Source organism: Haliotis rufescens, unplaced genomic scaffold (genome assembly GCF_023055435.1).
Source record: "Haliotis rufescens isolate VD_foot unplaced genomic scaffold, xgHalRufe1.0.p SCAF_7, whole genome shotgun sequence".
NCBI classification, from domain to species: domain Eukaryota; kingdom Metazoa; phylum Mollusca; class Gastropoda; order Lepetellida; family Haliotidae; genus Haliotis; species Haliotis rufescens.
The window spans coordinates 53,431,179-53,455,276 of record NW_025964361.1 but is presented as its reverse complement, the minus strand read 5'-3'; the positions used below and the strand labels follow the sequence as shown (position 1 = coordinate 53,455,276).

At 40.4% G+C, this 24,098-nt stretch overlaps 1 protein-coding gene across 1 annotated transcript in view; it reads right to left on the bottom strand.

Moving 5' to 3' along the window:
* Positions 1–20,553: 20,553 nt before the first annotated feature.
* The window catches only part of LOC124133680 (gamma-aminobutyric acid receptor subunit beta-like), a 75,957-nt gene continuing 72,412 nt past the window's right edge, over positions 20,554–24,098 (bottom strand). The window contains exon 9 of the mRNA XM_046498141.2: positions 20,554–22,650. Coding sequence (XP_046354097.1) covers positions 22,273–22,650 — 378 coding nt within the window. The 3' untranslated portion in view covers positions 20,554–22,272. The remainder of the gene's footprint in view (positions 22,651–24,098) is intronic.

Genomic DNA, 24,098 nt, shown 5'->3' with positions numbered 1-24,098 from the left:
TGAATGAATATGGTTTTACGCCGCTTTTAGCAATATTCCAGCAATATCACGGCGGGGGACACCAGAAATGAGCTTCACACATTTACCCTTGTCGGGAATCGACTTTGGCGTGACGAGCGAACGCTTTAACCACTAGGCTACCCGACCGGCCATAGGTGTGTGTGTGTGTGTGTGTGTGTGTGTGTGTGTGTGTGTGTGTGTGTGTGTGTGTGTGTGTGTGTGAAGATTATTGCACTTATATATATATGGGGGGGGGGGGGGGGGGGGGGGGGGGGGCTGTGCTTGTAGTAGTCATAGCTAATGCCGATTTTATGGTGTCAGTTTAAAATGAATATCCAACTCAGACACAGTATACTGACTTCGAACCGACCAGCCTTTTGGTATGACGATGCCTGGGATCGAATCCCCGACCTTCCGCTCTATGGGCAGACGCTCTACCTCTAGACCATGGCTCTTCTTGAAGTTTGTTAATACCCCGCAGTTAACAAATTCAGATTCAACACGGCTGAAAATGAGAAAACGAACAAGATATGAAACACTCTGGAAGTCATCAAGTTGATTTTCTTAACACACCCACCCCCTTAAACTGTAGTCATGAGAAATCTGCTTCTGTGCCTTCCGCATGTGGAATGCTCGTCAACTCGGATATTCTAGGCACAGCTGGAGAGTGAGTGAGTGAATGAGCAAATATAGTATTACGCCTTTTTTTTAGCAATATTCCAGCAATATCACGGCGAGGTATACCAAAACTTGAGTCGAACCCGGGTTTTCGACGTGACGAGCTAAAACTTTGACCACTAGGTTTGTCCAACATCCCAGCTGGAGATGACCTTTCCTACCGCGTGCTGGTGTATTTGATATGCCATCGGTCATAGGATATATAATGTATCCCGGAGCCATGCTGCATATTAATGAGTTGATTTGTTGCATCTGGCATGACTCGAGGGGAAACTACATTCTAAGCTTTAAACAGTTGTCATTGCTTTGTCTGATGCATACTCGATTATGTACAGGCCGCTATCACTTTCCTGGAATATTGCTCAGTGCGGAGTAAAACAACATGAGGAACAATTTCTTGTAGACGCTTTTCTGTTTCTTTTAAAATAAATATACGTTTGAAAACATTTACTACCTTCGAACCAAGGATCATAAATCAGGGCGAATTTGGTATTCAAAACCACGAATATGGATCCTGGCTCGGTTAAGGTAGACAACTCGGATGCGCCTCTTCAGAACCACACATGTCTCGGAGCATAGCATAGCATAGCACAGCACAGCACAGCATAGCATAGCATAGCATAGCATAGCATAGCATAGCATAGCATAGCATAGCATAGCACAGCACAGCACAGCATAGTATTACAGTTGCGTTATTGTGAAACATACCATCATTAAGGTATGCACTGGGTTAAAATCATTTTTGCTGAAACGGATGGAATACCATTGTAGGACGTCGATTAAGAACATAAACTGTCCACGATATAGGCGGAATCTTACAATGAACTCTGCTTTTAGCAGAGATTTCTGTTATTATTGAAAGGGATTTGTCGCTTTTATTTACAACAATGTAGGTTGTCCTCCATGCCTTGACACGTTCATTAAGAAGCCACTAGGACAGTGTCGAGGTTAAAACCCAGACACGGTGGCATTCAACAAACAGAGGATTAGGAACCTGTCTAAGATTGTCCTTAATTGACTTAATCTGACGCAGCTTTTCAGTAGCGGAAGCAGTCTCAGACTCCAAGGATGTCTGGCGCCCACAGCAGCTATAGTGACAGATATGTCTCTAGCCTCGCCGTACCTACTTGTTAGGTAATCTATCATGATCATCTACCTCGGAGCTACTTGGAAAGAATGCTTGCATCTTCTGCTGTATTGGGATTAAGTAGGATTATATTGGTCTGTACAAAAACAAACTTTAGGAACTTTGTTAAGTTTTCTAGAGTGTACATGAAACCTCATAAGTTCTTTTTAAAGTTCGATAACTGAATTTCACAGCAGAGAAAAGAGAATGTGGGAAATTAGAATTGATGGCATCACATTAAAATATAGATGTAAGTGTCTGACTGGGAATACATGAAATACGTAAGGGAGGTCTTACCCCTGGTATTATCACTATTTGATAGTGATTCATAAACACATGCTTACGATATACAGTAAACTACGGTTATAACGAACTCAAAGGGACCACTAATTTTAGTTCGTTATAACCGTAGTTCGTTTAAAGCATATATACAGCATAACTACAGCAAATAGTCGGAACCAAAAAGTAACTTCGTTATAGCCGTCAGTTCGTTATAAGCGTGTTCGTTATAAACGTAGTTTACTGTAGGCGGAATCGTACAATGAACTCTGCTTTAAGAAGACATTGCTGATGATTATGGAAAGGGTTTTGTCGCTTTTGTTTAACGTAACCTTAGAGTATAGACAGGTACATGTATGTTACCGGCAGCATTCAGGATATAGCATGGCGTTTCAGCTTCACGGCTATGTTACTGACAAACCAAGGATTATATTCGTGAAAAACAGGATTAAAACCAAATGAAAAAAATGCAAAAGATTTCTTGGCGTTTAAATGGCCATTCTGTTTTGCCTGTAGATTTAAACCGAAAATTATGAGGTCACGCCTGCTAACGGACTGATTTTACCTGACTGGCAGAAAATAGACTGTGTGGGGTTGTGTTGCATTATAGCTACATCGCTGAACGATGTCACTGGTTCCTTATTGTTGTCCAAATGTCCAATAGTCTGGGAGACAGGATCAGATGGTAATTCTCATTTAAATTTTAAGTGTAGAATGTTCCAATATGGAGGAAAATGATCCTTATATCATTATCATTAATAAAGAATATGTTGACAGCTGGTCAAAGCCATACTTTTTTACCCAACAACAACAACAACAACAACAACAACAACAACAACAAAGTGTGTTGGCTGATGCTCTATAGATCACATTTTGACTGTGATACGTTGTGTGGAAATATTACCAGATAGAGTTATCTCCTCTTCCGACCTTCACCTTCTGGAAAAGTAAACACAAGGAGACAGTTCACAGATACAACATGCCATAATAGGCTTTTACAATGTGGATTTCGTATCAGCATCATGACAAGTACTGGTAGAAATGGTCAGAGTTTATTGAAAAATTCAAGATGGATTGTTCAACTTCTGTATGACATGTATTTGTCATTAGAAATCATACAGTAATGGAAACCTACTTTTATTATTCATATATTGGAATTGCCAGTGTGTACAAAGGAAATACTGCACTTTCTTATGAGTATCATGAGTAATATGTGGTAATACTTGTGTATCCTATTTCTTTACTCTAATTAATGCATGTTTTCATATAAAACTCCAACACGAGATAATAACCAGTCTCGATTATCCATCGAAACATATTCCATTGGGCGTAAAAGGCACAATAACGGTGAAAATTTTATGAATGGATCACTTAAAATTCTGTATGGGTTATGTAAAAATGAAACTTTTCACTTATCCATCTTCTCACTGAAATTTAGAGTATGTTGATCTTCGGTTTATCGAAAGAAACGATAAGATATTATTATTGTACGGGTTTATGGTTAGATGAATGCAGATCACATATCAAACATCCTTGAAAGGGCCTCATACACGCTCACTGCAGTCACATCGTATATTATTTACCTTCAGCTAACATTTGTGGCAGGGTCGTGTGCTGATCAATATTTGAAATCTATTTGATCTCTTGAAAGAAATGTTTGTATATTAATAATTTTAATGTTATAAAGCCTACAGAACGTTTTGTAGCTAACGAAAAGACACAGTTTGATATTTTCATTCAAACTTTCAATATCACTCATAAACATTTCATCCTGAATAATTTTCTGCTTACATTAAAAATGTTCTATTATTATTGACATGTGTATTTTGCAAAAAGGAATTATGGAATTGTTTTTTCTTTCGAAGCTATTTGTTCTCAAGAAAATGATGTTAAAAATATACGCAAATATATTTACACTTTAATAATTTTATAAAATTACTAAAACTAATACAAGTATCAGACATATATTATAAAGATAATTGTTCTATATTTTTCTGATTGATATTTTAGATGGATGTGTGTTAGAAAATGAAATTATTAAACAATTCCCCTAAATATTTATATTTCATGCAACAAACTGTGAAAACGGGATATCAATTTTATTCTAGGAAATGTAGGGAACGGATTTCTAGGATACAATGTGAGTGGAGCATTGAGCGTCACGTTGAGTGGTCTAAATGATCAAGTTACCAAGACAGCTACCTACCAGGTCAAACGAATGGCAAAGTGCCCTTGTGCAAGGCCAAATCTCCGTGGTTACATAGACTGGTCAAATATCACAAGATCGTAGGAAATATCGATGAAGAAATTTTCTGCGGGGAATATTCAACTAGTTCGGCATATAAAATATTCAGTGCCTTACAATATCTGAAAATATAAGGATCTGGCCAGAGGTGCTGTGATCGGCTAACAGAGTCAGGTGTATACCACAGAAACAGATTCAAGGACCATTCATATCTTGGAGGTGAAGTTTCATTTATACAGCCACTCAACAAAACTGCACCAATGTTATTATTTCCATCTGTTCCAACACAACAGATTTGATCCTCCATGCAAAAAAACCCTCTCATTTGAAAATCCGGAACAAAGTCATCCGAAGTTCCAACAGATTTGATCCTCAATGCAATCTAACTCTCATTTGAAAATCCGGAGCAAAGTCACCAGAGTTTCCAACAGATTTGACCCTCCATGCAATAAAACTCTCATTTGAAAATCCGGAGCAAAGTCACCAGAGTTTCCAACAGATTTGACCCTCCATGCAATAAAACTCTCATTTGAAAATCCGGAACAAAGTCACCAGAGTTTCCAACAGATTTGACCCTCCATGCAATAAAACTCTCATTTGAAAATCCGGTACAAAGTCATCCGAAGTTCCAACAGATTTGATCCTCCATGCAATGAAACTCTCATTTGAAAATCCGGAACAAAGTCACCAGAATTTCCAACAGATTTGACCCTCCATGCAATAAAACTCTCATTTGAAAATCCGGAACAAAGTCACCAGAATTTCCAACAGATTTGACCCTCCATTCAATAAAACTATCATTTGAAAATCCGGTACAAAGTCATCCGAAGTTCCAACAGATTTGATCCTCCATGCAATGAAACTCTCATTTGAAAATCCGGAGCAAAGTCATCAGAGTTTCCAACAGATTTGACCCTCCATGCAATAAAACTCTCATTTGAAAATCCAGAACAAAGTCACCAGAGTTTCCAACAGATTTGACCCTCCATGCAATAAAACTATCATTTGAAAATCCGGAACAAAGTCACCAGAGTTACCAACAGATTTGACCCTCCATGCAATAAAACTATCATTTGAAAGTCCGGTACAACAAAGTCATCAGAAAGAATCCAGTTCTGAAATTAAAGACTGTGAACTCTTGAAGTGGCTTTTTCGAATTGCAATGAATATCAGGACAGACGTGAAGGCATCACAAGGTTATCATTCCATGGGTTGCCTAACTTTGGATCATGCTCAGATGGTTGTTCAAGATAGTCTGTACATCCTTCTCAGTCGTATGTGTTGGTGTATTGTTGATGAGGATACCATTGCTGCAGGGAACATTTCTGAGAAAGACAAGTCCGATTCCTATTGATCAAAGATACCGAGAATGACTCAGGATATAGTCTTTTCTGTCATCACGGGTCGCAAACTGACACCAGGACATTGGAATCGGGCTTACAGTTCAGGCAACAAGATTAAAGGAACCAGTAGAGTTTCATCATGCAGCAGGACACCTCAGCTATGATACAGTACTTCGACTGGATAGCAATATGGGCGCTGACACCCTTTCTCGCTATCAGGATCACAGTTCCACTGTCATTCAAATTTCTTTTACCATATTTACATTATCTGGCCATATCTATTTCGGAATTAACAACATTGACATCCTGATGAAACTCTTGACGTAAAGGGTACTTCAAAGACAGCTTCGTAGGAAAGGGGGAGGGGGCATAGGAGGCCCAGTCGTCTAAGGCGCTGCGATTCGCTGTGCAGATTTGCGTACCATTGGCACGCCAGAAACCTATGATTGTGAGTTCGAATCCCGGTTCGCCCCGATTATGATTCTAGGTTTGTCAGCACCATACCCGTGCTCGTGGGTTTCACCAAAGAGGTTAACGTCTGAGACCTGCATCACTTTGGGCTTTCTTCCCACATAAAGCTGGCACGCCGTGATATAACTGGAATACTGTTAAAAGCGGCGTTGAGCCCGACTCACTCACCGACTCGCAGAAAAGGCTGAGGGCTATCACAACACATATGCTGGAATCTCTAGTCAACATATTCATTACATGTTGAACAAGGATTCAATTACGTCTTCACAGCAAGACAGCAGTTCTACCAAACCAGGTGCCTCTTTTCAACGCCTGCCACAACTTCATTGGTTTATGTCTGACCACTTTGAAACCACAAGAGCAGCTGCACTTGACTTAACCTGGTAATTTACAAGATTTGAAGAACCACCTATGATTGAAACAGTCATTTGGACGAACGCGTCACGTTTTAAATTCAATTTACCGGGGTTAAATCTACAGGTAACCTAAATCTACATTACATTCTCAGTAACCATATAACAGTCAGGTTGTCTTATAATTGGACAGTTCTCCGTCATTTAGGCTCCGGCACATGACTTTAATTGAAAAGGTTTTGCCGCTTTTATTTAATTAATTATGTTTATAAAATCTGGACTGTAACGATCATCGATGATTGACCATTATCAAGATACTAAACCAGGTTCATTACATTTGATAAATAACTATTTCACAAAATGTTGTATTACTAAAGAGAAGGCATATTGTGCTTGTTTGGAGGGCTAAATGTTATTATTATTATTATTATTTTTATTAAAGATTATTCTTAAATCTATGGTTTGTAAACTCTTTCAGGCTGTTATCATTGCTGATACTGGCTTAATCAGTCACGTCAGAGTACTGCCATATAACCTAGTTATTACCTTGGTTTGACCTAGAAGGTCTTTTGTCAGAATGCCAAGATGTATGGGTCAATTCAATAACATACTATCATCAAGATGGCAGTAAAGCAATTCAACTCTAAATATTTGGCAGATTGATTTTCTGAGTGTCTTTTTGAGGAATACCTCCCATACCCTCAGTGGAGTTATTATTGTTGACGTACCTATTTATAAGCCATACACCAGGATCCGCTTATCTTTAATAATTGACTTCAATCACGATTTTAAACAGCAGTGTGCATACTGGTGTTTAAGTTAATACCTTAATAAATGCAAACATCAAAGTCAATTCTTAAATTATAGCGGATTCTGGCACATGACTCAGGATCCCAACTCTGCACAATGTATAGCGGTGCACCAAACAATACACAAATGGTGTTTGTCGGCAAGTACCATACACAGACAACAACATTTACGTTTGTGTTAAAGGGGAAGTGTACACGCAAAAATCACTTTCTTTCTTTTTCTAAACAAAACGCAATTTTAGAATTAATTAGTATCTGTGTTTGAACATATACACTCATTTTTTTCACAGTGAAAGTAGGAAGCTCACAATAGTGTGAAAATGATATGCCGTTATGAGGCCTTCGTTTTTCGAGCTAAACAGGCCTGAGTTATCCCCCTTAGATTATGACGTAATTGGTGCCAATTCAACTGGGTCCCTGTCTATTCTCAACGCAAAAGATATCAAGTACCAGTTTGCGGTAAAACAACATGGCCTACGACACACTCCGGCGCAGTTGTGACTCAGCATAACACTATGCTAGCTGGCATCTGAGACGCTAGAATCACACACCTAGACCTACACCACGTGAAGCGGCTCTAACAAAGCATGATGACGTCATAATGTTTATCAATTGGCACCAATGACGTCATATTGCAAGGGGCATAAGCCATGGTGTTTTTGTTGTGGAAATAGAACACTTGGTAAATGTGAAAAATATAAATCGTTTTAATGCGAAAAATATGTTAATTAATTGTGATATTTTTATATTTTTGTCTATGACACTTCTAGGTTAACACTTTTAATGTGGAAAAAGTACAAGAAAAATAGGTTAATTTCCGTGTGAACTTGCCCTTTAAGAGTTGGATACTTTTCCTTAAAGAGAACGGAACTTAGCTTCCAAGATAGTGTCTTTTATTGATTTGTTTCGTAAATACTACTTTACTCATCCCCGTCAAAAAGTAAGTCATGTATTTAAAATGAAACATGCATTTCGAAAATCTTTGTGAACCCTATATTAATACGTCTTGTTTTATTTTCTAGTTTGAATGGTGGTAAACCGTTTGAAATATTTCTTCAGAATAATTCTCACATATATTTGTACACTAAAGTGATTACAGTCCTGCTTCATATCGATTGACAGAAGAGAATCCAGCAATTATTATGTGGCTGGTCAACATCACATGTACTTTCAATCGTTTTCTTCTTATATTATTTGTCAGTTCTACTGAAGTTTTAACGTCACGTTTTGTAATTGTTGCAGCAGATAAAGAGCAAATGCTCACGGGTGTATATCAGTTCAGTATATAGATAACATAAGCCCTTGACCGTGATGAAGTTCTCATCCCATTTACATATATGTGTGTGTTAATTTTTTTATTGCAATGGGCAATATATAAATCATGCATTCGCGAACACCTGGTATAATCGCCAGTGATTCATAAACACATGTTTATGATATACAAAAAGTCGGAATAGCACAAGCGACTCTGTCTTTGTAAAAGGTTCTTATGAATATGGAAAGGGTTTTGTCGCTTTTATTCCAAAACTTTCTAAAACTTTCCAACCTTTCATATCCAGAACTACGTCCCAAACAAAGCTATATATATATATTGGTTATATTTTGTCATTCTTAAACATGCACCAAACATTCTTTGCCATATGTTATGCAGTCACAATATGGAATGCAAAAGCTATATATTTCCATGACAAGTCAATGCTATCCAATGGAATCTGGAAATAATTTTTGAAATGACACATGCAAAATGAGAACTGATTTTTCATTTCTTGTTCTTCCCAAAGCATGAACACATATTATTCCCAACGACAGTCAGGTTGTAAGTATTACATGGTAATGTTAATATATACCGACAGGGATGATCTATTTGCGTGTGTACACAATGGATGCTACGGACTGCACGGAATTGTTACGCTATTTCCCTTGAATACATATGACACTCGCGCTGATGTAATACTCACTGTGCACTCCGTGAGCGGAATCTCAAACAATACATGAAGTAGAATGGATATTGAGTCTGACATGGTGATTTTGACACACTCACATCACCTTGAGGCAGGAATGGACTTATAATCTTGTAAAAAAAAGACAGTTTATGAATAATGTGTGGTTACCTCTACTGTGAGAATACTAACCAATGCGCTTGGCGTAATTTTGAATATTGTATATCTTGTTCAAACACTCCATTAGTGAGTAAGTGTTGTTTAACGCCGCACTCAGCATTATTCCAGCTATATGACAGTGGTCTCTAAATAATCGAGTCTGGACCTGACAATTCAGTGATTGACATCTTGAGCATCGATCCATGCAATTGGGATACTATGACATGCATCAACCTGACGAGCCTGACCAAACGATCCCGTTAGTCGTCTCTTACGACAAGCATAGTCGCCTTTTACGGCAAGCATGGGTTGCTGAAGATCTATTCTACCCCGGATCTTTACGGGTACAGTGAGTGAGTGAGTGGATTGGACGTTTTGCGATCTTGTGAAACCCACAGTGAAACCCTTAGTGCAATACACGAGCATGACCATGGTGCCGACAGATCAAGCGTACAAGCATTGGTTTCGAACCAATAGCACCCGGCATGGCCGATCTACGAAGACAGAACACTGCAAACTATTCGAACATGTTGGTTTTGTAGTTTTGTCTCGAACCAGATTTCACTGCTGAAGACAACGAAGCTCCTGTTTCAATAAGCCTCGTCGGAGGCTACAGTTGCATCATACAGTGCATATACTGCATGGAACACTGAGCACGTGTGCCGGATTTCAGGATTCTTCCCTCTTGGGATGCCGATTCTATCAATGAAACCACTGTAAATTTCATCCTTGAGACAACAACTCAAGAAAGTATGTCTCCCTCGTGAATTGATATTGTAAAATCATTCTTTGGGTTGGTATATTGTTAAGGTAGACACAATTTATGAATAACAACTCCTTTATTACTGTATAGGCGACATTTCGGAAAAGATCCTTATACTGTTGTTAAGCAAGACTGAATGAGGTACATAGTACAGAATATATATAGTAGGTGGAGGATTAACAGTAGACGATAAACAGTAACAACAATAGAATACATGAGTGGGATAACATGAGTAAGTAATGACAACAGAAGGATGATACTGTCAAAACATGACGGACAGAGAACACATAGGTGGAAGCCAATGGGACATGAAGCCAATTAGGTGAGGTGAGATGAAATTGGGTTTAACGTCGCGTCCAAGATTATTGCACTTATATAGCTACGATCATGCACGTGTGTGTGTCCGTGTGCGAAATACGCATCAGTCGGAAAGCGCACGTTAAATCTCCAAAGTAAGTAAGTAAGCAAGTAAGTGTGTGTGTGTGTGTGTGTGTGTGTGTGTGTGTGTGTGTGTGTGTGTGTGTGTGTGTGTGTGGCTGTTTGTACTACTACGGACTGATGCCGAGTTATAGTGCTAGCACACTGAGATACCATACCGCAGTTTAACATGAATACCCCACTCAGACACAGTATACTGACTCCGAGCCGACCAGTACTTGTTTTCGCCTCTTAATGCCGAACGCCAGTCAGGGTAACAACAAGTACCATCTTTTAATGTCTTTTGGTATGACGCAGCCGGGGATCGAACGCCGGACCTTCCGCTCTCCGGGCGGACGCTCTATCACAAGACCACGAAGGCGGTCTGAAGCCAGTTAGACAGGATAAGTTTGAATGGGTGTAGTGATTATTGCTTAACCAAGTTTGTATGGGTGTAGTGATTATTGCTTAATGAGTTCATAGTAGGCATGGTATATTGTTATCGTGAATGATCATAGCTCCAGTACTACGTCAGGTTATCAGTAAGAATGAAGGGCAAAGCGTCTGAATATTTAGTTGAATGCATGTACACATAACCGATAAAGTCATTCAAAGTTTTTAAAAAGTATTTCCTAAAACTTTAAGTTTTAGCACATTAAAAAATGTCCATTAAGAAATCGATTAAAAAACAAAACAAATGTCTTTACAAACGAACCACCCATTAACATTACAGAAAATATGCTCGCGGGATAAATCGATCTCAAAGTTGCTTGATCAGGGTAACAGCACTCAAGGCCTTAGTTATTAGAAGTTTACAAAATGTTTAATTGTAGAGATGTGGAGCTTTTCTAAATTTAAAGCATCAGTAATAACAATTATGTCCGATGCAATTGCCTATTTTGACTTGTACCATACATGTATGTTCCCATGTTTTGTTCTTAACAATTGTCTTGCCTTTGCATGTGTTTGTGACAGGTGCTACCGATGTGGCGGGAACACAAAGTATCATCATTATTTGATAGTGTTGGTACACCCATACCGGTGCAGCGGATCCGGACTCTGCTTTTGGCAGATAATTCATATGATCATGGAAAGAGTTATGTCGCTATTTTTCCAGGTTAATCGCTTGGTGAAAGGTGTATAGAGTGGTATTCTGCCCACTATTTATAATCCCAGGAGATTTGGCAATGATAGTAACAGAATGAATACGGACACTCCCAGTGGCAAGTCGTTGTTATACAGACTGAGTTTACAAACAAACCTTATCTACTGTAAAGTTCAATTTAAAATGATCACCGGATGATTCTGAAACTAAATATCCAAACGCAAACACACGCTTTTCTCATTTTTGTAAAGGAACATTTGCCGTCTATTTATGAACGATGTCAATGCTTAAAGACCCCCACAAGCGTTTAATTTGTTTACGTGTGAAGGTCATGTGGAATTTGAATGTTCAATTGTTTACAAAGAAAAGCCTAAATATCGAGCTATCGGAGATCGATATTCAGTTATCATGATTAGTGTTAGGAAGGGATCCATACCAGACTAGCCAAAACATCGTTACAGCTAAATTACTATCGACATTGTTCGATTCGGTTGTTGACTTTATTTCGTCCCAGAGAAACTTTACAAAGTCTAGACCCTGGTCAAACATCAAGCGTACGATTCACGTTAAAACCAGATATACGTACTGACTTTAAAGTCCTCCAACGTTCGAAACGTTTTCTCATTCGGAGAACCAATTTGTACTACATAAATAGTTGGTCATATGTGATGACTTATCGGAAATTGACGTTTCCTTTCCTTCTTTGCGTTTCCGTTTCTTCTTCAGGTGAACATTTGACTTGCCCTTGCATGTGTTTGTGATGGGCGTCATCGGGGGAGTACATTTCCAAATTTGACGCTTCAGTGACAAACATGATGTCCGATGCAATTCCCTATTTTGACTTGTACCATATGTTCCCGTGTTTTTTCAGGTGAACACTTGACTTGTCTTTGCATGTGTTTGTGACGGGCGTCATCGGGGGAGTACATTTCCAAATTTGACGCTTCAGTGACAAACATGATGTCCGATGCAATTCCCTATTTTGACTTGTACCATATGTTCCCGTGTTTATACAGGTGGACATTTGACTTGCCTTTGTGTTGTGAAAGGTACCATCTTTGGAACAATCAACGCTCATCTTTTTGCTAACATCTGGTATCATCACCGTTTGGAAGTGATTCATATACACGTGCTTATGATAAAGTATTCATACAAAGGTTTTAGTAAAGAGTTCTTATGATTATGATGGAAAAAACGTTTGTAGCTTTTATGTATATACGCTTCAAGAAACGTAGGAATCATGAAATATAAAATGTTAATACCACGTATTAGAACAAAGATAAGTTGTAACGACAAACATAACAAGCAAGAACGTATATTCCTGTAAAACTAACACCAAAACACATTCTATAGTTTGCAGTAGCGTCACACACGTGCGCCGGGTGTCATTCCTGATTTTGACACTTTCAAAGAAGGTCGATCAATGTCTGTTGACCATTATTTCTGTCAATCTTACTGATTCTGCTGATCATACAGCTGTGATTTACTTGCTTTCATTCATTGTTTGTGTATGAACTATCGACGCGGCATCTGCAACGCGCTGAGTGCCCCTGGGCTATTGGCATACTGGAAACTCGCAGAAGTCAGCGTGCAGTGACCAATACGTTCAATGTTTCACAGTCTGTGGTTAGCAGGCTATGGAACAGGTATCAACAAACCCAACATGTTGACGATCGACTCCGTTCAGGGCGTCCCAGGTCAACGACAAGAGTACAGGATCGAATGATCCGTAACCAGGCTCAACGAAATCGAGCTCAAGCGGCGAATCAAATTGCTGCAAACTTTCATCACGTTACTGGAATACGAGTTATTGGTCAGACGATTAGAAAACGTCTACATTCATGCTCGACGGCCACGTGTTGTACCGCCCCGAACAAATCGTCATATTGCCAACAGACGTCAATGATGTACACAAAGTCGAAATTGGGGTAATTGTCGCTGGTCACGTGTCATGTTTTCAGTTCCGATTCACTTTGCGCTTACTTGATAGGCGTGGTCATGTCTGACGATGTCGGAATGACGTCCAGCCGATATCAACCTGAGTCCTCATGAGAGATTTGGCGGTGGATCGATCATAGAGTAGGGTGGCATCACTATGACGTGTTTTTAATCAAAATGATTTGATGCACTTCGCGAGGTAAGATCCGTTTTATAACACTATAAATCTTGATTATTGATCAGATCGTCTTGACTGGGCGCCACCATTTTGTTTGCTTCAAATGCAATTAAGAGGTGGAATCTGATTCGTCAATAGGAAGGACATGAAAGGGGCATAACTCGTAATAGCAAGTAAGGGCGCTACGATCGTAACACGATTTTTCCAGCCTAGTTGGGCAAGGGTGGAAACGGGACTTCGTAACTGCCTTGCCTCGGGATGATGGGGTCTCATATGAGTCATCATACGAGGGCTGGTCAAACACTTCTTAGCCTGACTAACTGTCAACTATGGGCCATAAGAAAGTGAACTTGTCAATGTAGTACATTGTTTGAGTAGTTCATTGCAAGTGTATTTGGTCTGCTGAAGTCGTTTGTATATTAGTGACAGCCAGTTGAAGGTGATATGGGTCCAAATGGACACAGAAATGGAAAAGAACGAGTACCGAGCAGTCATCAAGATTTGGAAAAGTACTCTGGGCGTCCCTCAACTTCCATCAACGAAAAGATAGATAGACGTATTACCATTGCTTAACCCGAGGAAGACACTGGTCTAAGCCATGGATCCACGGAAACTATTATTCATGAACATTTACAGATGAAAGAGTCACTGTAAATCTTGACATTAATGCGTCTCCAAATTAATACGACTGCTGACACCAAGCAAAAATGCGACTCCCTTACTCCATCCCCAGTGGAATGATTCATATGCTTACCTTAATCAAATCAAACAGCAAATATCACCACTCCTTAGCGCTGAGTACAGCACTCCCGTAAAAACAATAAACAGTGTTTTCCGAAAAACAACACACATTAAGAAAGTTCAAAGGAAATAAAATCGTTCGACCAACAATAGTTCACTGATTAAGGAAAAAAGAACTGACATTTTACAACACAGAGAAAATTTAGAGCTATTTGAGGAGGATTTCGTCAATTTGAAAAAGAGATTAGTAACGGGTGATGAAACATGGGTCTACCACTATGATCCCGAGTCAAAACGTCAATCCATGGAATGGCACCATTCCACTTCTCCGGCACCAAAGAAACTCAAGTCTTCAAGATCAGTGAAGAAAATTAATGCCACTGTTTTCTGGGATACAAAGGGTGTGATCCTTGTTGATTACTTAGAAAGTCAAAAGACGATTAGCGTTGCCTACTATCCAAAGGCTGCTGTGCGACAATGTTGGTTCGAAGAGATTTGGGGGTAACGATAACACTGCTGCGGATGCACACATACTACCCATGCTTTGTAGCACTGGGTGGGATAGCTTTGTCAAAAAGACGCCACTCGATGACACTAAAAACCCGCGTCTCACGTGTGGGTAGAAGCAGTAAAACATTATCTTGTATTCAGTATTATTGCCGCAATTGTCCCGTAAAATAGACACACTGACTATGTGGCACTATGATGCTTATAAACCTAAGCGATGTGGGTGGAATCTATCAATTACTAATCCACGCTCTCTCTCCACAGCTTGTGCCACACCTTGCATGTATAGTCTATATGTATGGGCACATAGCAACATTTAAATGTCATATTGTAAATTTTCCGTGGTTTTCTATGTTATTTCTGCAAGAATATTATTCATGTCTGAAGTTTTCGTTGTCCCATCAGCGCAGCTTATCACAAGATGAGATAATATACTCATGCATAACTTTATTTAATCAGTGCGTTTTTTTAGTGATCCATTTATACAATTGTCACCGCTATTTTGCCAATGGAATCTGTTTCAGCGGATAATTGAGACCCGCGTTTTTCTGGTGTTTACGCTTCATATTGCTTCAGTGTAGCAGGAAGTCTGAAGTTTTCATTGTTATTACATAACTACAGCAATCACACCTGTTGCAGCTCCTGATGAGATAATAGTTCGACACAAGCAGAGTGCCGATGTTATGCCACACTGTCTGAAAGGATATATCGATTTGATGATGTTTGAAATAACGAGGCTTCAATTAAAGATATTACAAGCATAGGTCACTTCGTAAATATATCTGTACATTAACATTATCATATATTACAGGGTGAACGGGTAACCCAGTCGTCCAAAGGCGCTGCAATTCGCTGTGCAGGGTTGCGTCCCTTAGCTGTGTCAGAATCTGATAACCGTGTGTTCCAATCCTAGAATCGGGCTCATTATGATCCTAATCTTGTCAGCACAACAGCCATGCCGACTGTAAAAGGCGCTGTAAATCAGCTACCCAATCGTCAAAAGTAGTTGTTATTGGCTGTACAGAGTTCCGTCCCTTTGTTGTGCCAGAATCCGATTATCGTCTGTTCGAATCCCAAATTCGTGCTCACGATCAGAACAATAGCCATGCACGTAGGTTCCACTGAAGTCGGCTTTCGTCCAATATTAACCCGACTGAAGTCATGTTCATCAAAGGGACGTTAACGGTAAATCCCTTAATCATTAATTGGGTACAGCAATAAATTGATGAACATTATGTACGCAACACTGAAATCGGATATTGACGACGCCTTACGAATACTAACGACCAATATCTATAGACACGCATAGTCTGTTGGCTTAGAACGGACGACAGACTGCGAAATATAATACGATTTGATGTCAGATTAGTTTTGAATGATTTCTTTGAGGAATTCAAGACGGTGGCACTTCTTGGAGAACAGGTATATCCAGCTTTGGGAATGTTGCAGTCACCATCACTGAGGGCCTCAGAGCTGCAAGAGAAGTTGTCTGTCTGCATACCCATGCACTATCTGCTATACGATAACCCATCAGGAAATCTCCGCACTACACCCCAGTGGCTGGCTCCCGTCAAAAACGGTTTTATGAAATGTCAAAATATTAATACGTAGTCTAGACGAGGGCGAGATATATAGTATTAATACAGTTATTTTACATAGAGTAAATACAGAGTTTATTACACAGAGTCTGAACAGAGTTTATTATATGATTTATACATATAGTTTATTTCAAAATACAACGAACACCCATACATTATGTATATACTGTGAAGATAATATAAGTGTGTCTACAGCATTTCTTTTGTGGGCTGAACTACTTAGTTTGTAAGTCTATGGTCCGGGTTCGAGCTTGCATTGAAATAGTTCAGTGCCGCGTAACCTTGAAGTGGGGTTAATTTTATAATGACCACATAAACTGACGAACAAAAGAAACGTTACCAACCAACATTGTTCCTAAAACATAACAGGACCATTATAATGGAAGATACATAGAGAATACTACACTCATTCTCGTGAGATACCACTTTTACGATACCATTCGTGACCAACTCGTGTTATTCCGGGACAAGCCGAATAGCGACTCGTGCCCCTCTCATGGCAATTTTTGCGACCGGGTTCCGTCTTAGCGCAAACGGGCATACCTAAAACTATTGTCAACTCGTTGCGTAATTGTTCACATATATTTCCCCATAGATTATATATATTTCAGAAGCAATTTAAAGTACATCGGGACGTGCGGAATTATACAGTATGATTTAACACATTTAAATGTGTCTCGGGTATATTTTTAGATGCAAGACATATGTAAAATCAAAAATTATTTCTGAGGGATTCTTTGACGAAGAACTTGAAGTCATACGCGCATTCTGATTGGTTTGTCGTACTTTCGCACATAACATTCATCGATAGGGGGACGAGTCTTCTTGCAGGTTACGAATGTTACGATACGAGTGGACTTTCTATTGTATCTGACTGAGCGAAAGCGGTTTAATAAAGTGTTTGTACATATCTCTCGCTCTCATGAGATTGCTTCAGTTGTGCCTTGTAGTTGCAAAATGAATGACGTCTCGCGACTTTTAATGAATTAAAAAAAGTAGTCCCGGTGTGACAGAGGTCACGGTTATCAAAATGAATAAAACGAGGTCAACCTTGTACGACACGGGTGTGACGTACGGATTTAGTATCTTACCATCTGTATCTTAAACACGATGGTAATAAAGCATTACGAGTAATGCCGTGAATGATAACGAAAATGAAGTTATTGTGGCAGGTATGAAGGTCACCCGTCACAAACAAGGCAAGTCAATTGTTCACCTGAAAAAAACCATGGGAACATATGGTACAAGTCAAAATAGGGAATTGCATCGGACATCATTTTTGTCACTGATGCGTCAAATTTGGAAATGTCCTCCACGTGTCTACCATAAACCTTTTTGAAAGCTTTACTGAGGCCTTGAATGTTGTAACCTTGATCAAACAACTTCTGAAGAAGAGGTGTATGATGCTCTTTGAAATCTTGGTAGAAAGAGCATGCTCGATTGTATCTCAAAAGTTGTGAAATGTAAACACCAAAGGCTGGAGCTGCTGGAATATTGCTCGACATGAAGGGAAAGTTGACTATTGAAAAGTTGAAGTCACCCCTCTTATCATACAGTCTTGTGGAGAGTGTTTGTCACTCTGAATTTTTATGCATAAATCTAAATATGAAACAGATGAGGCGGTCTCAATTGGCTCCTCTATTTGCTTCAGGTGGGTAAACCAGTGGAAGGGAATTGGGTATTTGATTGTTATTAAACGATATCAGATCACCGACATACGTGAAGCTTTAGTTAAACTTCTTGGCCAAATTACCTTGTTTTGACTTTGCCAATCCGAACAGAAATTCCGAATCATATGCATAAAGAAACAGATCCGCAAGAAGGGGAGCACAATTGGTGCTCATGGGGATGCCTAGTCCTTGCCAAAATGTCTTACCCCCAAATTTTACGTAGATGTTATCAATGAGGAAGTCCAGTATAAGAAAAGGGATTTGACGCCATTCGTCTCAGAGGGCCTGTGCTCACTGATGCGTGCAAGAAGGAGCGAGTTGTGCTTAAATTTGACGGTCAAGGCGATCCCATAACTTGTTCTATATGTGATAAATCTAGTACTGACCAAGACAAATCGTTCACGTTAGTGGCATACCCGAACTCTTTTACAAGACGTTCTCTATGGGGCCTTGTGTTATCTGGCTGAATTTGGATCCGAGGGTTCTGTTGCAATAACAGTAGTACAACAAGGTGGAGAACATGGTCAAGGTGACGCTAACAAGTCATATTTCCTTCCAAAACCACCACATCTGTCTTGGCTTGGCCACATATGCCTCCTCAAACCATAATGCCGCCACCTCCGAACGGTTCGACGTCTTGAACGCAACAACGTGACGTTCGTTCTCTTCGTTGGCGGTCGACACAAACTCCTCCAACTGCTCTCGTCTGTGAACGTGACTCCTTGCCAGTTTCTGTCCTGCCAGTGTCGCCGTGTTCGAGCCCATCGATGTAGTCGACGTCGGTGTTCCCGAGTCGGCGTCACGCTTTGTAAAGTGATGTGTAAGCTCTGATATTGTATCGACACAGTCCATGGACACTATCCAGCGACATTTCACTTCAAACTGAATTGCTACTGATCTAGGTACTGTAGCACGTACATCACCCAGCAAATTGTTTTGGTTGTGTTTGGGCGATTGATTCTCAACCGTTTTGTAACACTTTTCGGAGTTTTGACCCAACGTATAACTAATCAGGTTGGTAATGTTTTCTTTGCTCGTCAGTTTATATCATGTAGTGAATGGAGCGTTCGCCCGGAGCATCACCATCACTATCAGCAGCAGCATCTGTAGACACACGTTCGCACGCACGTACGCATCTCTCCTCCCACACGCACACAAACACACACGCACACACGCACATACATACATATATACATACATACATACATACATACATACATACATACATACATACATACATACATATTCTTCCAACTTTTTCAGTTTGTAGACTGCTAACAGCTTCAGTAGCAGAGCCATTAGTGATGTCATTTGATTGTGACGTCATGGTAACCAGTGGCGTCACAATGGTCTGCAAAGCATTGTGATGTATTTCATTGCAGCGATATCTACAGTGTAGATATCGCTTGATCTAAACCAAGCGATATGTCCTGTGGGAACCAGTTTTGGATGATAAACATCCATCACTCCATCCATCACTCCATCCATCCATCCATCCATCCATACATACATACATACATACATACATACATACATACATACATACATACATACATACATGGCATAAGGAGGCTCCAAGAGCTCGCCTATGAAAGGATCAATCTTCTCTTATCTTTATAGTACACGACAGCTGAATTATATAAACGTGTATATAACCTTATATTCATCTATATACGACATTATCATGACACCATTGCTAGTTGTATTAGGTTTTATGACTTACGGCGGACTTATAGACGACAGACGTACCCACCATGGTACAAGCCGTCTTCCCGAGGCAAGGGATTGAACTGACCAGTGTCCATCCACCCCTGTCGAACTAGGCTGGAAATCCGGAGTTACATTTTGGCTGGACCAACGAGTCTATGCACAGTCCTGTAAAAATGCAGATTTCAGTCGACTGCAGGATTTGCAAAACATGTACACCGTCAACTGGGCGTCGACAGATATTTTGCGACTAACGGGATCGGGTGGTCAGGCTCGCTGACTTGGTTGAAGCATGTCATCGATCCCAATTGAGTGGATCGATGCTCATGATGTCAATCATTAGATTGTCTAGTCCAGAATATTTACAGACCGCCGTCATATCGCTGGAAGAGTGCTGATTTCGGCGTAAAACAACAAACCAACCAACCAACCAACCAAATAAATACCAATTCATCGTGATTTCAGATCTGTTTTTTCTAGTTTTCACAATGTCATATATTTCAACGAAAAAACATTTTTGCATAAAAATATTTATTCGATCTTTCGAATTTGAATACAATTAAATGCCTACAATAAGTCCTATCTTATTCTTCTTGTACTGCAAAGACACAGTCATGCACTATAATACAGCAAGACGGTTTTAAAATATTACATGCATTTTGAATTCTTAGCATTTTACACCTTTTCTGTTGATATTCTCAAGCAAACCAAGCCTAGGACTTATATGCATTCTGAAACAGTCTTAAAAATCAAAGGTAATATATGAAATGTGATATAACCGATAAACTGGAGTTTTGCGTTTACACAGACAGTGAGTCCCTACCGAAATGTACAGCAATGAGCATATGTCAATATACATGTGCAATGAGCAGCGTGGTATATGTACACCTGTCAATCAGTAAGCTGAAGAATAATATACCTCGTGCACACGTGCTTATTATTAAATGTACATATTTAGAATGTTGCATAATGGAAAGTGACTTCTTCTAAGTGAAGTAAAATCCAGTATAGTTCTAAGTCCTACCGGACTAACACTGGTATTTACATGAAATCTCTACTATATGAACAACTAATTCCTAGTCTCACAGACGTTGTGATGTTCCAATTTCACGTGTATATATATTGAAATTTCGTGGTAACAGCTTCATCGTTGTTGACAGAAATAAAAGGTACGATACACCATGACTATGAGGTATGTACATTGATGAGTAACAATGACATACATTAAAGAAAGTATATTAACACCACAGACTGTCATCATTAAACATAAAGGGGACATTATTGAGTGAGTATGGTTTTACACCGCTTTTAGCAATATTCCAGCAATATCACGGCGGGGACAGCAGAAATGGGCTTCACACATTGTACCCATGTGGGGAATCGAACCCGGGACTTCGGCGTGACGAGCGAACGCTCTATCCACCAAGCCACCCCACCGCTCCTTTATAAATGTGAATGATGTGAGTATGGTTGTTCAACAATTTACTGCACCCAAAATAAACAATATTTTTTTGAGGTTAAACAAAGTTAATAAGCAGAAATGTTCTGAGTTAGCAGAACTACCGAATAGGACGAACAAAAAGTTAAATTAAATCCCTTTCCTGTTGTGTTAAGATGGCGATGTGTAATTCAATGGTGCAATTATGTACAAAATGTTTTGCTGATCAGAGAAATTGTAACACCTTTACAATGTTTAATGATCTTATAGTCACAAAATTTGATAAAAATCGCTGACATGTAATCGGAAACGTCTTTGAAACTATTATGATACAGACCTCCCATCATGAGTCGTTCTTGCTAATAAATTCAACAAGATGCACATGCAACCGATAGCTATTCACGAGTTTGCACTGGTTGCCGATGTTTGGATTAAGATCGGCATCTTTGCTCCTTTGTACGGCTCGACTTTCCTGGTGTATGGGCAGGCTCATGTTTGTTGACAGTCCATTACAGCCAATAGACGATTCTTCCTTTGTGTCGGTTCTTCGTTGCTTTCATTGACTACAATGGCTGACATTATTCCATCACCATTTCTCAAACATCGAGGTGAACGTCAGCAAACAGTGTACGCTAGTTGAAGTTCCCTTCGAGTGTTGGTGCTAAATGGTCCACAAGACAATCATAACCCTTCAAACATAAGTCATTCCTAAGCTTTCATTGGTACTTTCAGTGCGAAAGTATCACGAACAATCACCATGAACAACTCGCCTTCAGACACTGACCATCATCAGAATCATGTAAATTGTCATACAAAGAGGTAAACTACCCAGTAGGTGCCGTTGAAAGCTAAGAACAGCAACGGGAACATAAGCCTGGAGTATTTGTCAATCGTGTTCACGTCTTGTACTCTGGGGATTTTCACTTTGATGGACTTTGCCTTTTGCTTGAAATTTGAAAAGAGGCGTCTCTTCTTTGGCTGGGAGTTACTATTTCTTCTGCGCACAAGGTTGCTAGGCAGGTAACCATGGGAAACATACGTTCTGGGAATTGAAGGTGCCATGCGAAGATTTGGAGGTTCTGCTCCCTCCGCCTCGACGTCTGCGGTGAAGGTTTGGTTGTTTCTGATTCCCATGACTGGGGACATCCGGATCTCCTTCAGTTCCATAGCGTCATAAGTGTTGTTCTGAAACAAACACGTACTGATTACGTTTATATCTAGGTCCGCTTTCAAGAACACTGATAGTGTGACATGTGGGAGTGATGATTGCTGTATGCAGCTGCACCACGGGTAATTAGTACATGGAAATAGGTGTTAAACAATTTACAGGTGTAACAGAACTGATCCCGATCAAAGGGATCTTAGCGCTGCAGTTAATACTACATGAAGTCTGTGTGGCGCAGTATAGGCGAAACATCAGACCGAGTGAAAGTGTATATTGGAACAAAGGGATTAAGTTACGTTACCGCTAGGGTTAGTTCTAGTGTGAGCGTAGGGATGAACGTGACCTCAGCGCTAGGACTGGTACTATTGTAGGCGCAGGGATGAACGCGACCTTAACGCTTGGGCTGGTTCTATTATAAGCGTAGGCATGAACGCGACATTAACGCTAGGGCTGGTACTATTGTAAGCGTAGGCATGAACGAGACCTTAACGCTAGGGCTGGTACTATTGAACGCGACCTTGGTGCTGGGCCTGGTACTATTGTAAGCGTAGGGATGAACGCGACCTTAGCGCTTGGGTGGGTGCTATTGTAAGCGTAGGGATGAACGCGACCTTAGTGCTAGGGACAGTTCTTTTGTAAGCGCCGGGATGAACGCGACCTTAGTGCTAGGGCTGGTACTATTGTAAGAGTATGGATGAACGCGACCTTAGTGCTAGGGCCAGTACTATTGTAAGCGTGGGGATGAACGCGACCTTAGTGCTAGGGCCAGTACTATTGTAAGCGTTGGGATGAACGCGACCTTAGTGCTAGGGCCAGTACTATTGTAAGCGTAGGGATGAACGCGACCTTAGCGCTTGGGTGGGTGCTATTGTAAGCGCCGGGATGAACGCGACCTTAGTGCTAGGGCTGGTACTATTGTAAGAGTATGGATGAACGCGACCTTAGTGCTAGGGCCAGTACTATTGTAAGCGTGGGGATGAACGCGACCTTAGTGCTAGGGCAAGTACTATTGTAAGCGTCGGGATGAACGCGATCTTAGCGCTAGTGCGGGTGCTATTGTAAGAGTAGGGATGAACGCGATCTTAGCGCTGGGGCGGGTGCAATCGTAAGCGTGTGGATGAACGCGATCTTAGCGCTAGGGCGGATGCTATTGTAGGGATGACCTTAGTGCTAGGGCCAGTACTATTGTAAGCGTAGGGATGAACGCGACCTTAGCGCTTGGGTGGGTGCTATTGTAAGCGCCGGGATGAACGCGATCTTAGCGCTGGGGCGGGTGCAATCGTAAGCGTGTGGATGAACGCGATCTTAGCGCTAGGGCGGATGCTATTGTAAGCGTGTGGATGAACGCGATCTTAGCGCTAGTGCGGGTGCTATTGTAAGCGTAGGGATGAACGCGATCTTAGCGCTAGGGCGGGTGCTATTGTAAGCGTGTGGATGAACGCGATCTTAGCGCTAGGGCGGATGCTAT